Source organism: Cyprinus carpio, chromosome B12 (assembly GCF_018340385.1).
Source record: "Cyprinus carpio isolate SPL01 chromosome B12, ASM1834038v1, whole genome shotgun sequence".
Classification (NCBI taxonomy): domain Eukaryota; kingdom Metazoa; phylum Chordata; class Actinopteri; order Cypriniformes; family Cyprinidae; genus Cyprinus; species Cyprinus carpio.
In genome coordinates this window covers 11,506,295-11,519,424 of record NC_056608.1, presented here as the reverse complement: position 1 = coordinate 11,519,424, position 13,130 = coordinate 11,506,295, and the positions used below count along the sequence as shown (strand labels likewise).

Below are 13,130 nucleotides of genomic sequence, written 5' to 3'. Positions count from 1 at the left end.
TTGTTTTGTTTTTTACTCAGTGAATACACATATTTCTATATACAATATATACAACATTTATTTCAATTAAATGATATAAAATAGACAATGAATTTACCATAGAAAAATACAGATAATAAATACAAACATCAGGTTTTTTGTGTGCTCTCCTCTCTTACAAAACATTCTGCACATTGTTCTGAAGCACAGGTATCATGGGCATGATATTCCCAGGTTAGATTCTCAGTACTGATGACGACATTGCTAACTACACAATAAAACAAATCACCAGAGAGATCCACGTTTAACATGACGGATCGTCACCTGATCATACAGTATCACTCCGTTCACTGGAGTAAACCCGGCTTGTAGTTGGAAGTCATCCTGACGACCACGGGTTGATGTGACGTATATGTGATATCATTTATATCTTTCACTTTCCTTCTGTCACTTTCTTATCCTCCTTTTTTCCCTCCCGTGTGAGATGCAAGTGCTCACTTCTCCTTCTGGCTCCTCTCTTCCCCTTTGTCCTCTATTTTCACATCTTCCTCAGATTCCCCTTCCTCTCTTTTTTCCCCTTGAATGGTATTTTTTTTTTTAAATATTCCAGCTGTCCAAAATATTCAGATACGTTTTTAATCATAAATAGCAAATAATATATATGGTCTTGGTTTTAAATACAAAAATACCACTACAAACAAGTCGCTCTAATATTAGTACAAATATGACCCTCACACATACTGAATCATATTATAAGTAATAAGGCTGTATACTTTACCATTACTAAACTACTAACTCCTTACAACAAGTAAACATTACAAAAAAACACACAATAATTCAAACAATGACCCCAAACTAGTCAATCAGAAGTAGTATTTAGACCAATCACAGCACAAATTACCTTCAAACATCTTGTTTCGAACACAAATAAAATAGCTTTCATGTCTGTTGTTGAACATTTGTCTTTTATACAAACATTAGAATATATAAATGGCATGTATCAATAGATCTGCACGTTCTCTTGTCCCATGACACCGTAATACCATGGAGATAATCCAGCAAAACTAACCAACTTCTGAAATGTTGGTGGTCCCACATGAAGACAAGTTGTTAGGACTATTTTTTTTTAAACATATATCACCATCCAGAAAGCACAGTAATGGGCATAAATAGCAATAACGCTATCATTAGCAATAGCTTTATAAGTGCAGACTTATACACTTGTCAGGATATTCGAGGCCACAACAACAGCACTGAGATTATTCTTGGACATTTATAAGACTGTATATACAGTCTGTGTGTGTTTATACATGTATGTGAAACTGTAATTCCCAACTGGTACTTGTTTTTCTTCCTGTATATGTGAGTATACATGGTCTGTCTGTCTGTGGGATGTACCTATGTGTGTCTGCGTATCCATGTGGAGCCCTAGGATGCTCCTTGCTCTTTAGAGGTGTGCATCTGCTGCGGTGTCTTCACTATGGTAATGACGGAGGCTGTGTTCAGACGGGGTGTGGTGGCCAGCAGACTGCCTCCTCCGGATTCCAGACCTCTGGCGAAGCGCTGCAGGGCGGCGAGACGGGCACCCAGCCCTTCCAGCTCCCGCCGCATGCCTGCGTTCTCGGCCCCCAGCCGCTCCACCTCCCGCTGCAGCTCCTTCTTCTGCTGCTCCAGGGCCTCGCGCTGGGACACGCGCTTCACTCGGCAGCTCGCCGCGTAGCCGCGGTTTTTCAACGTGCGTCGCCTCTGCTTCAGCTTCTGCACTTCCTCGCGAGACAAACCGCGCAAGTGCAAGTTGAGCTCGCGCACCGACAGCGACATGAGCTCACTGTCGCTCAGCACTGGGACGTTCTCCCCGCATTCCCTCTTCACCTGAAATAATAGGACATTATTTGCATTGTAAAAAAAAATTGTGGGGTTTTTTTTACTGTAAAAAAGGCAACTACGGTAACCAGAAAATTCACCCTAAAAAACATGGTAAAAATGTTTGAGGAATTACCAGGTGGAATATTGGTGCCTGTGTAGTTTTCAGATTACAACCTTATGTTTAATTAAATGCTATAATGTTATACAAAAAATATGCTGACACAGCCAACATAATAATAGAGATGGTAAAACAGAAAGCCACATGATGAATCAGAGTTCATCATAAGTGGCCTGTCCATAAAAGCTGACCAATACTCCATATATAAACCATTCACAATGCCATACAAAAAGACGAAATGCCATCAGAGTAACACACAAGACTAAAATAATACAATGCACACTAACTTAATAACAGAAAAGTACCCTATCTGTCTGATAACACAAATGAGAAGAAAGGAATAATAAAGTAAAACTGTGATGTTGATGTCACAATGTGACTTCTGGGAATGAATGTCCTTTTGTTCTGTAAATTGCGGCAATTTATAGTTTTGACCAGCGAACTGCTATACCATAAATTTGACAGTATTTTACAGTAAAATTACATAGAGTGATGTTATACTCCATTCACAGTCTCTCATGTATTGTATATTGTAAGTTAACTTACAGTTAACAGCCAATTAACAGGTTTAACTCCAGCATTTTTTTACAGTATATTTTTGTAAAAATTACAATTTACAGAATGTGACAAAATTCCAAAGTGGTTTCAGTAAAATGATCTTTACCTTCAGGGCTTTACTGGCTCTGCCGTCTGAAGTCATTGTCTGGATTTATGTATCCCTGAAACCTGTAAATATCAAACAAACCGATTGAGTGAAAATAGAATACATGGTCACACTAAATTGTGAATAACAGTCAAAGCTAAAGGCCGTAGTTATATTGCTTGAATCTGCGAAACACAATATTCACAATACTACAAAATCTTTGAGTGCCTTGCTTTTATTAAATAGTCAAAGCATAATAAAAATATTATGGACTCGACATTTTCATTAAAATGTTTTGCCAAGTGACACCTTGCACTAGAAGGCATAGAGCCCTTACATAACTGAATGATGTTATAGGCTACAACAGAAATAACAAAATGCTATGCGAGATCCGCAGTGTTGATTATATCGGCTGATATATCATCAGCATAGATGTTTAGCAGTTTCTTTATTTCCGAAAAATTCTATAGGATTACCATGCCTTCAAAATAAATTATTTCTAAATAAAGTAGTTAAAATATAAATTTAATATCGGCCACCAGGGGATCAAGTATTAAAAGACATCGGTTGACTACTATGAACAGGTGTATGGCGTCATAGCTGGGTGGTGAATTTTAGCACATAATAAGGAAGACAGAAGACAGGAACTATGCTTATATAAATATATAATGTGGTTTGTGCGGTCTTCTCGTGAACACTCAATCTGTAAGACCATTTAAAGACAAACCTCCAGATCTTATTTTCATTCTTCTAAATCTAGGCTTCCCGTATCCAAAGAGTTAGCATTTTTTTCTTGACAGTGAATCACGACTGGTCAAAGTCCAGATGAAGAAGTGAACGCTGCTGACCACGAGTCTTCCCGTCATGCGTGGGACGTGCGCCTATCATCCGCGCGGCGCGAGCTACTGCCTCAAATAACCGACCGAGCTTTTCCACAGAGTCACGGTGATTCAGCACAAGTCCTCCATTCCTGACTTCACAGCAGCTCCTTACTTAATCCTTTCCTTTCACATTTCGCGTTTCACATCATTTATAAAATACCCACTTACTTAGCCACAACAAATATTACCACACACACTTATAAACAGTTTATAAAACTCCTATTTATTTAATAAACAACAACAACACAGGTCTTCGGCTGTCATTTTCCCCGAAACGTCTTGAGGACAACATGCTCCATAAGTATTGCATTTCTTACAACGCGACAATTTAACAATAAAAAAATCAAATATAACTTATAATTATGAATAAAACATAATAAAAGATTATAACAACGCAAGAACCCGTTTATTACGTAAGATACTAACGTAGGCTACTAAGTTAGTTCGAATCAAACCAAGGTTTGCTGACTAACGTTAGTTTCCCATCGAAAACAACATACATGTTTACACGTTTTGAGTAGTTCTGAACATTATACATACAGTTATGCTGAAAACAAATATATATTTTAACTGCCTGAAACGACAACATTTAAGCAGCTAGTTCCTTATTACGCGTTAGCTTGTTGCTACACCAAACATCGTGATAAAAAACATGCTATTCGCGCTCATTAAGACTAATACTATTAAAAATGTATAAAATGCGACTCTCAATGATAGGTTAATATACAGAGCTAAGCCATAACAGTATCAGTAGAGTGGGTATTACGTTAAAACCAACACTGAGTGAATGTAACGTTAACGTTACAGCGGATTTGCTAACAACCCTCAGTTTCCTTAGTGTAAACAAATGTCGAAATACGAAGCAAATAAAATGCAAATCTTGCCTGGTGTTGATTTTTCTTCTTTGCTGATTTCACACGAAGCTGAATACGGAGCAGTCCACGATTCTTACCGCTGGTTCGGTGTTTCGACTGACATACGTGATCGCAGCACGGGCCCGTGTTTAGACGCACTAGAAAGCTAAACGCCTTTTTTCCCGGAATCAGTCCACCATCGGCGGGCTGGATCCTTTCATTCATAAAAAACACACACACGATGACGCAAGGCTTTAAGAATGAGGGCGGGACCTCAGCACACAAAAATATCAGTCAACAACATTGTGTAACTTCTTTTTATTAACCCATTTAATCCCATCGACGTTTATATTTAAGTTTATAAGGTCTAAAAAGAGTTTATTATGTATTTTACACGTAGTTGTCAACTTTAAATGAAAGTGTAGACTGATGTGAATATTTTTACATGGCTGGTGTAATGTACACAGCCTTTTATTTTCGATGAATACAAATGATCATAACCAGATCACAACTATAAATGTATCCAGTGACAATCAGTGTTCTGATGGATGTCTATTGTTTAATAATTTGTGGATTTTCTAATGTGGGACAGCTAGCTTGCGCACAAATCTGGTACACTATGTTTTGGGTTATAAATAGTAAAATTTGTACATTTAACACTTCTGGTTAAATGTGCATACCCATGTTTGGTTGATTAATTTAGTATGCCTACAGTGTGTTTGCTCTCTACATCAGTTTGTCTAAAAATCTAGTAGCCTGTATGTTGAAATGTGGAATGGTAAATACAACTATATAACAGAAATCATATACCATTTAAAATAATTCATTACAAAAACATCAGATTTCTGACAGCGACAATAATAACCATGAAATTAAGTCAAAAATGTAACAATAAAGATAGCAAAATAATTTCATAAAATATTTTAAAACTTTGGAACATGTGATGTCTTAAATAAAAAAAACCTATACACACATTTATAAAATATAAAATATCTCTTCAAAAAAATCATTTTATCAAAAAATAATAAAACAACAATAATTTGTAATAACACAAATGTCAATGACTTTGAGCGGACTTCACAAGAAATGTTTCCTCTCTGATCTAGAAAGTCAAGTTATTTCAATAACTCGACACCCTGCTTGAATTCAACACCAATTTAATGTGAAACAGAAGAGACAAATGCACTGAAGCTTAGGTATCCCACATTAGTCAGTGTTCCACATTACACAGATCCACCCTGTATCCACCCAATGTATAATTGTGTACATATATGTAATTGAGTTATGTTTTTTAATTTGTAAATTAAAAATTTTCAGTGAAGTGTTTAAAAACATTTAAAGGGATTCTCCACCCCAAAATAAAAATTTTGTCATTAATCACTTACCACCGTGTTGTTTCAAACCCGTTAAAGCTTCATTCATCTTCAGAACACAATTTAAGATATTTTGGATGAAAACCAGGAGGCTTGGGACTCCGAAGACGAACAAAGTTTTTATGGGTTTGGAACGACATGGGGGTAAGTTACGACAAAATGTTCATTTTGGGGTGGAGTATCCCTTTAATTTCATGAAAAGATTATGTCTCTATCAAAGCTCCATAAAAGAAAGCATGTGTAAAATACAACTAATACTTTTTATACATACAATATTTTAAGGCTATTAAGAGCACTCTTTCTAGTATATATTGTGATCAAAATAAACAAACATTTGAGCATATTTGTGATCACTGGGGAAGCACAGACCCTTATTTTAAATTAGGAACTATTAAGTATTAATTCAATAAGTAGCTGACTGAATAAATAACTCTTAACCTAAATGAAATACAGAATAATAAAAAAAAAAGTTTATTTATTTTCCCCACAAAATTGCCTGATAGTAAACAAGTATACACAAAACTGAACTACAGATTCCCATCAGTAAAAAAACCTTTAAAACCTTTAAAGAAAAGACATGGAGCTTGTTCCAAGTATTCATGCTAAAAAGTACTAGGCAATAAATAAATAATAATAATAAAATAAACAATCTGTTTTGTTTCGAAACAACTGTCTGAAACTCCCACAGTAGCCGTATGTTTTCTCTCTCTCTCTCTCTCTCTCTGGGTTTTTTTTTTTTGGTATGAAGTGACGTGAATATGTACGTAATTGGAGTTCCTCCTCCACTTCATAGTAATAATAAAAACAGCAATCTTCCACTATTTCATCGTCCACTGGCACGCAATCATGAGCCGCAGTAAGACCTCCCTGTCGATAGGTGTCCTAACAAGTCTTTGTGCTTCCTTACAAGGAACCGAGGAAGTAAATCCGTCTCCATGTAATCCGAGTGACCTCGGGCTTCAATGCGTGCTCTTTGGTTGTGAAGCTGTAAGACATCACTGAAATCCTTTCACAATTATAATATAACGTTATTGGTTACAGTGACTAGCGTGGTATTTTAAATGGCTGCTATCCAGGAGCTCTCTCCAGACTCCGGCCGTGTGGAGACACGACCCCCCGAAGACGAGATCGAGGGAGACGATGAGGATGAAGAGGTAACGTTACTTGATATCTTTGACAGTTTTGCTTGACCTGGTGAAATTGTGAAGATATAGGAAACTGTAAGGAAAAATACTAAAGCTATTATCTTGTTTGGTGCTTTTATAGCCAATATTAGCTATTTAGCTGGTCAAACCTTGCATAAAATGAAAAGCCTACTTCTTAAGTTGTTTGGGTATTTGTCTCACGTTTATTTTATTTTATTTTATTCAGGGATATGTTCTGTGCAAGTGACAACATTTTATCTTAATTTTGCATTTCACAAATGTCACTCGAATAATAATTTCTAGTAAATAATGATCAATTTATATAAATAATTTATTTTAATTTACTATTATTTCTTAAGAATAACATTTAAAGGGCAATCATTAGTGTTTTTCCTTTAAAATCAATCTTAATTTTTCACATACACATAGTATATCATAATTTAATATTTCACAGTTAATAGAACTCGTCAATTGTCAAATGCCGTGTACCTGCACATGAGGAATGAGGTTTTCCATTGAGTCCTGAGTAAGCCATTTTTACCAAGCCAGTTTTTTCTGACATGCCTCCTATTTTTTCCAGTTGGATGAAACACTGTTGGAGAGGTTGTGGGGTCTCACAGAGATGTTTCCAGAATCACTGCGATCAGCAGCTGAAGTTTCTGCACAGAGTTCACTATCTGTAGCCAAAAAACTTTACAGGTGAGGTACTGGCAGTTGTATCTTCCACTTAAAACAGTACTTTTCTTTATAATCTGGACATTTTTTTCATATTATGCTTTCTTGCAGTTTCTCCCGCTCAGCTCTATGGGTCGGCACTACTTCCTTTATGATTCTGGTTCTGCCGGTTGTCTTTGAGACTGAGAGGTTACAGCTGGAACAGCAACAACTACAACAGCAGAGACATGTAAGTATCACCAACGTCCTGCATAAATATAAACACTTTCCCTGCAATATCATACTCGGCTAAATAGAGGTGAGCTATATGATGAGAATCTCCTTTAACAGGATGAGTAATTTTGTATCAAAAGAATTTGTGTATGCATTGTGTATTAATTTGTGTATGCATGATTTGCAATGCTTCATAGGATTTGTGATTCTTTCCTACACAGTCTTGTGCCTGTATTTTTTGTCTTATTTTCAACTGCTTTTTTGCTTTAAATGTAAGTTTGTGATGTTGTGGTTTACCATATTTAAAAGCTTGTGTTTTATGTGTAATTTTTTATTGAAATATAAATCCATTTCTCATTTCCTTGGTCATTTTTCTGCTTTTAATAGATTTTGTTGGGTCCAAATGCTGGCATGTCTGGAGGAATGCCTGGAATGATGCCACCTGCTCCTGGGAAGCTGTGATGATGTATATGTTGTAACATCCATGAGTTGTAGAAGAGGAAGGGGAAAGAGAGAGGGAGCAGGAACTGGAGATTGATGTGAGAAGATGCTGTGGTTGGTCAACATCAAGAAGTCGTTACCCTGTATAGTTTGTGTGTACAGTGGAGACCCTGATGACTTTTTATAAACTTCCCTCTCTCTCTACATTTCTCACAAATCATTCTGCATAGACTTTCATCCAAGCTCTGATCTTTTACTTTTTTATTACAGCTATCTAATATAGAGTATATCAGCTTTTGGGGAATATTTCCACTGTGTTGTAGGTGCATTATATGCAATGTTAGCCATTGAAGTGCTGGATCAACACTGACGTGCAGAGAATCTGTAACAGCATTCAAAAGATCTGTAGTAGTTATGAGGGCACACAAGGCCAATATTGATTGTGAAATTTTATGTCTACAAATTATGGTTGTTTCTTGTTCTTGATTGAGAAATGTTCAAACCGTTAGAAGTGGTTCTCTACCAACGGTGTCTTTTACAAGTAGAACTAATATCATACAAAGCTTCTGCAATGTTATTCCTCAGACAAAAGCCATACAGTATGCAGAACCATTGTGAAGTATTTAAGAACGAATGTTTCAAAACATTGTACATTCATTAGTGAATAATTATGTTTGCTACACATGACAGGAATAAAAAACAAGTCCTCCTCTGTCATTGTTTTTTGTGTATACTTTATATTTCATATTAAATATTTGCGTGTCACTTGTTAATGCAAAATAAAAGTCATGTTTCAGTTGGACAGTGCAGTGATGATTTGATCAAAATAGCTTTTTACCTAAACCTAATCCTAACATCAATAGCCAGCTGACAATGAATAAAATAACCCCCCAGACAAAGCTATTTCCTTAAAAATAGTTGTTTTGAATAAATATATATTTTTAAATATTATATTTTTCAGGTTTTATAGGTGGAAGTGACGTCACAAAACGAAATCACGTCAGTTTAAAAGTCCTAAATTAACCATTTCCACGTTCTCTGTTTATTTAGATTATCGTAGTTTACATGGGGGAAAAAAAAAACTTTTTATACATTTTTATAAGGTTTTCATGTTTGGAGATCTGGGTTTTGGAGAATAAAATATCAACAGCATTAAATGTATTTGAATGCCTTAGAAATAAATGAAGGCATAGTAAAACTTTTTCAAAAACTTTTTTAGCAGACAGACTTGAAAGTAAATCGTTTTAATAAAATTGTGGAACGTGTCCGTAGTCTGTCACCTGTGTTTATATTTATTAATTTAGTTAATAAAGTTTATTTATTTATTTTTACATTTTAGTTTAAAACAGAGAAAGAGATACACAAAACCACCTAGATATATGTTTATTGAAGTGTAAAAATCACAACTATTAAAAAAGCTGAAATTTTTTAATTTCAGTTTACTGAGATTTACAGAGCGCGGGACAGATTCGCGCGCTAAAGTGTCACTCAGCGCGAGATCATCACTGATTTGAGTCACTGGTTTCTGTCAGCTTTCTTTGAGGGATTACCGTGAGGTAAAATTTCGTTTATATTCATTTATTTTTGTCAAAATAATTATTTTTACACTTTTACGAGGAACATGACACTACTTGTTAATGTAACAGCTACAGCGAGAATTAAGATAAATTCCTTTGAAACAGACAGCTAACAGTTAACAGGCAGCTGATTAAAAAGTAAGCCAAATATAAAGATTTATCTAGATACTTACAGACTGTTATGAACGGCTATTTGGCCCCCAAAACAATGTATTTTATTGTGAACTGATTTTTTAAAAACAAATCCATAGAATGAAAACTTTAGAGGACCAGGCTTTGGAGGATGAATCGGGGTACCAAGAAGATGAGGTGATTCATATTCATTTCTATGAGCTTAAGTTAACCAATACAATTTCAAACGTGTTAGTGAGTTTTATTTAAGGAAAATAATAAACTTTTAAATTAATATTTTTCTTTTTTGTTACTTGTTTAAAGTTGTGTGTGTATATATATATATATATATGTATGTATGTATACATATGTCATATAAATTCCCCCACAGGAATCCTTTTTTCAAGACATTGAGCTCTTACAGAAACATGGAATTGTAAGTAACGTTAATAATGTTACTGTTAAGTTTTTAAAGTCATGAAAATGTCATCATGAAGGTGGCTCTGATTCATATCCCTCTCTCTTGAACATGGCTGACATTAAGAAACTGAAGTCTGTAGGCATTTGTACTGTGAAAGGCATCCAGATGACCACACGCCGTGCTCTCTGTAATGTAAAGGGACTGTCTGAGGCTAAAGTTGACAAAATAAAGGAAGCCGCTGGGAAACTGATGGTAATTTGATGGGGCTTCCTGGAATTTATATAACAAGACTGGATTTATGTATTGTAGAGTTATTACATTTAGTCTTTTTGCATGCAGATATGTGGATTTCAGACAGCATCTGAATACAGTGTAAAAAGGAAGCAAGTGTTCCACATCACAACAGGCAGTCTGGAGTTTGAGTAAGAAATAACCTGTTTAACAGTCAAAGCCCCACAGATGAACAAAACTAGATACTGAGTAATAAAATGAGGGAAGGAATTAATAAAACACAATCACAAATTAAGTTTTTATATTTCCTTTGTCATGTATGGGGATCTGTACTTAATAAGGGTTTACACTTCTGATTGAAGTCACATGAAAGCAGAAATGCTTTATTCATATTTTGTTTAGCAAACTCCTAGGAGGAGGTGTGGAGAGTATGGCCATTACCGAGGCTTTTGGTGGTAGGGTGCTGTTATGTTTACGAACCAAAATTATACGTTATGCATTTTCTGTCCAAAATGACATGTTTTTATAAATCGTTTCCCATGCCTCGTTCAGAATTCAGAACTGGAAAGACTCAACTCTCTCATACACTGTGTGGTAAGAGCAAAAATGGATCCTGTGGAAATGTTAAATGTGGAATTTAAGTCTCATTTTTAGATCATTAATGTCACTCTATTTCTCTTTTTCTAGTAACCGCTCAGCTTCCCGGTGAATATGGGTACACAGGAGGAAAGGTCATCTTCATCGATTCTGAAAACACCTTGTATCATTTCTGCATTTGCTTGCTTTGTGCCACATTCATTTTACTAAACCTATTCAATATGGAGAATCCTTTTTCTCCTTAATAATTGGAACCCCAGTCGGCCTGAGAGGCTAAAGGACATAGCTGACAGATTCAGTGTGGATCATGAAGCTGTACTGGATAATGTGCTATATGCACGTGCATATACGAGTAAGAACTTTCACCTCAGAACTTTTTATCTTAATTTTGAAATGCTGTTTAACAGACCAGTCAGTGAGGTCACAAAGAGTGGTGTTTTTATTTTTTATCAACCTGTCTTTTTATTATTAGGTGAGCATCAGATGGAACTGTTAGACTTTGTTGCAGCCAAGTTCCATGAGGAAGGAGGTGTCTTCAAGCTTCTGGTAAGAATCAAGAAATACACTTTCTGAGGTTTAAGGAAGTGATTTTACTTAATTTTGAGGCCATCAACAATTGATTTTCCACAGATAATAGACTCAATCATGGCTCTGTTCCGGGTGGACTTCTCTGGAAGGGGTGAGCTGGCTGAGAGACAGCAGAAGCTTGCACAGATGCTCTCCAGACTGCAGAAGATCTCTGAAGGTCTGGAAAATCATCTTCAATATTTATTAATGAGAATGCAGACTGCTCGTGTAATGGACATGACCTTCACTTAATTAGTAATATCTGTCATTTTTTGGATGTAGAGTACAACGTTGCAGTGTTTGTTACCAACCAGATGACTGCAGATCCAGGAGCTGGAATGACGTAAGTAGGAACACATAACAAACCGGAAAGAGAATTTTGGGGCATTTTGAACTGATTATTATGATCTTAGATTTCAAGCGGATCCCAAAAAGCCCATTGGTGGACACATACTGGCACATGCCTCCACCACACGCATCAGCCTGAGGAAAGGACGTGCTGAATTGAGAATTGCCAAAATATTTGATAGGTAATTTCAAGATTTTCTCAGTAACATTTTATAATAAGGTCCCATTACGTAATATTAACTAATGGATTGACTAAGAATGAACATTAAAATTTTTACAGTATTTATTAATCTATTAATGTTACAACTGTTTCTTGTTAGTTCATGGTCTATTAAATAAAATGATCAAATACAATACTTTTGATTTTAATATTCTATTAGTACATGTTGAACTTAAAAGATAAATACATGCTTTTGAAGTATTTCTGTTATTACATTGTTAGTTCATGTTAACTAATGTAGTTAACTAATGCTAACAAATGGAACCTTATTGTAAAGTGTTACCATTTCCTCTTTTTGTTTCTAAGCTAAGATAAAGAGAAAACATACAAGGCATAATTTATGCATACACTAACATTGTTAGGTAAATATATTTGTATATTTAGACAGTTATAGTAAGTATATGATTGTCTTTTGATTGAAATGCTGGCAAAAACAAAAGCTTTGCTTTTCTACAGCCCAGACATGCCGGAAAATGAGGCTACTTTTGCCATCACAGCTGGAGGAATAACAGATGCCAAAGACTAAGAAAACATGTTACATGTTATGAGTTCCCCAGTCCTTCAGCGTCTGCAGTATGTTAATGATGGAATCTGTTCAGATTGAACCAGTTGTACCTATTTATTTACATGTTTCTCTGTTATCTATCTGTTTATGAATTGTATTTATACTTTATACACTACACATCTGTTTATATATTTTGTAATTTGAATGGTTCAGTATTATTTATTTATACAAAGCTATTTTAATTCAATTAAAATGACATAAATCGGTTGAATAAAAACTATTGCAGATATTTAATGTTAATATTTGCCTTTTTGAACATTGTTCTTGTAGCTTTACCATAATCGCCTTAATTTGAAAAGCTGTTG

General features: G+C 35.3%; 3 protein-coding genes across 4 annotated transcripts; 2 read left to right on the top strand and 1 right to left on the bottom strand.

Moving 5' to 3' along the window:
- Positions 1-40: 40 nt before the first annotated feature.
- Positions 41-4,571, bottom strand: LOC109053148 (transcription factor MafF-like). Its single transcript, XM_019070567.2, has 3 exons — positions 4,372-4,571; positions 2,628-2,689; positions 41-1,851 (listed from the first exon to the last, which is right to left on the bottom strand). The coding sequence occupies exons 2-3, from the start codon at positions 2,661-2,663 to the stop codon at positions 1,408-1,410; spliced, it is 480 nt and encodes a 159-aa protein (XP_018926112.1). The 5' UTR covers positions 2,664-2,689; positions 4,372-4,571; the 3' UTR covers positions 41-1,407.
- Positions 4,572-6,616: 2,045 nt separating this feature from the next.
- On the top strand, positions 6,617-8,900 carry LOC109053149 (mitochondrial import receptor subunit TOM22 homolog). Its single transcript, XM_019070569.2, has 4 exons — positions 6,617-6,868; positions 7,440-7,558; positions 7,646-7,763; positions 8,135-8,900. The coding sequence occupies exons 1-4, from the start codon at positions 6,776-6,778 to the stop codon at positions 8,207-8,209; spliced, it is 405 nt and encodes a 134-aa protein (XP_018926114.1). The 5' UTR covers positions 6,617-6,775; the 3' UTR covers positions 8,210-8,900.
- Positions 8,901-9,666: 766 nt separating this feature from the next.
- On the top strand, positions 9,667-13,054 carry LOC109053227 (meiotic recombination protein DMC1/LIM15 homolog). Of its 2 annotated transcripts, none has more exons than XM_042735350.1 (14): positions 9,667-9,744; positions 10,017-10,074; positions 10,268-10,312; positions 10,403-10,549; positions 10,637-10,719; positions 10,931-10,983; positions 11,081-11,122; positions 11,216-11,288; positions 11,386-11,477; positions 11,598-11,671; positions 11,756-11,870; positions 11,975-12,035; positions 12,106-12,222; positions 12,717-13,054. In XM_042735350.1, exons 2-14 carry the CDS (start codon positions 10,018-10,020, stop codon positions 12,784-12,786), a joined length of 1,029 nt encoding a protein of 342 aa, XP_042591284.1. In that variant the 5' UTR covers positions 9,667-9,744; position 10,017; the 3' UTR covers positions 12,787-13,054. The 2 variants fall into 2 exon arrangements, with proteins under 2 accessions (XP_042591284.1, XP_042591285.1); XM_042735351.1 differs by lacking the exon at positions 9,667-9,744 and adding an exon at positions 9,817-9,903.
- Positions 13,055-13,130: the final 76 nt, after the last annotated feature.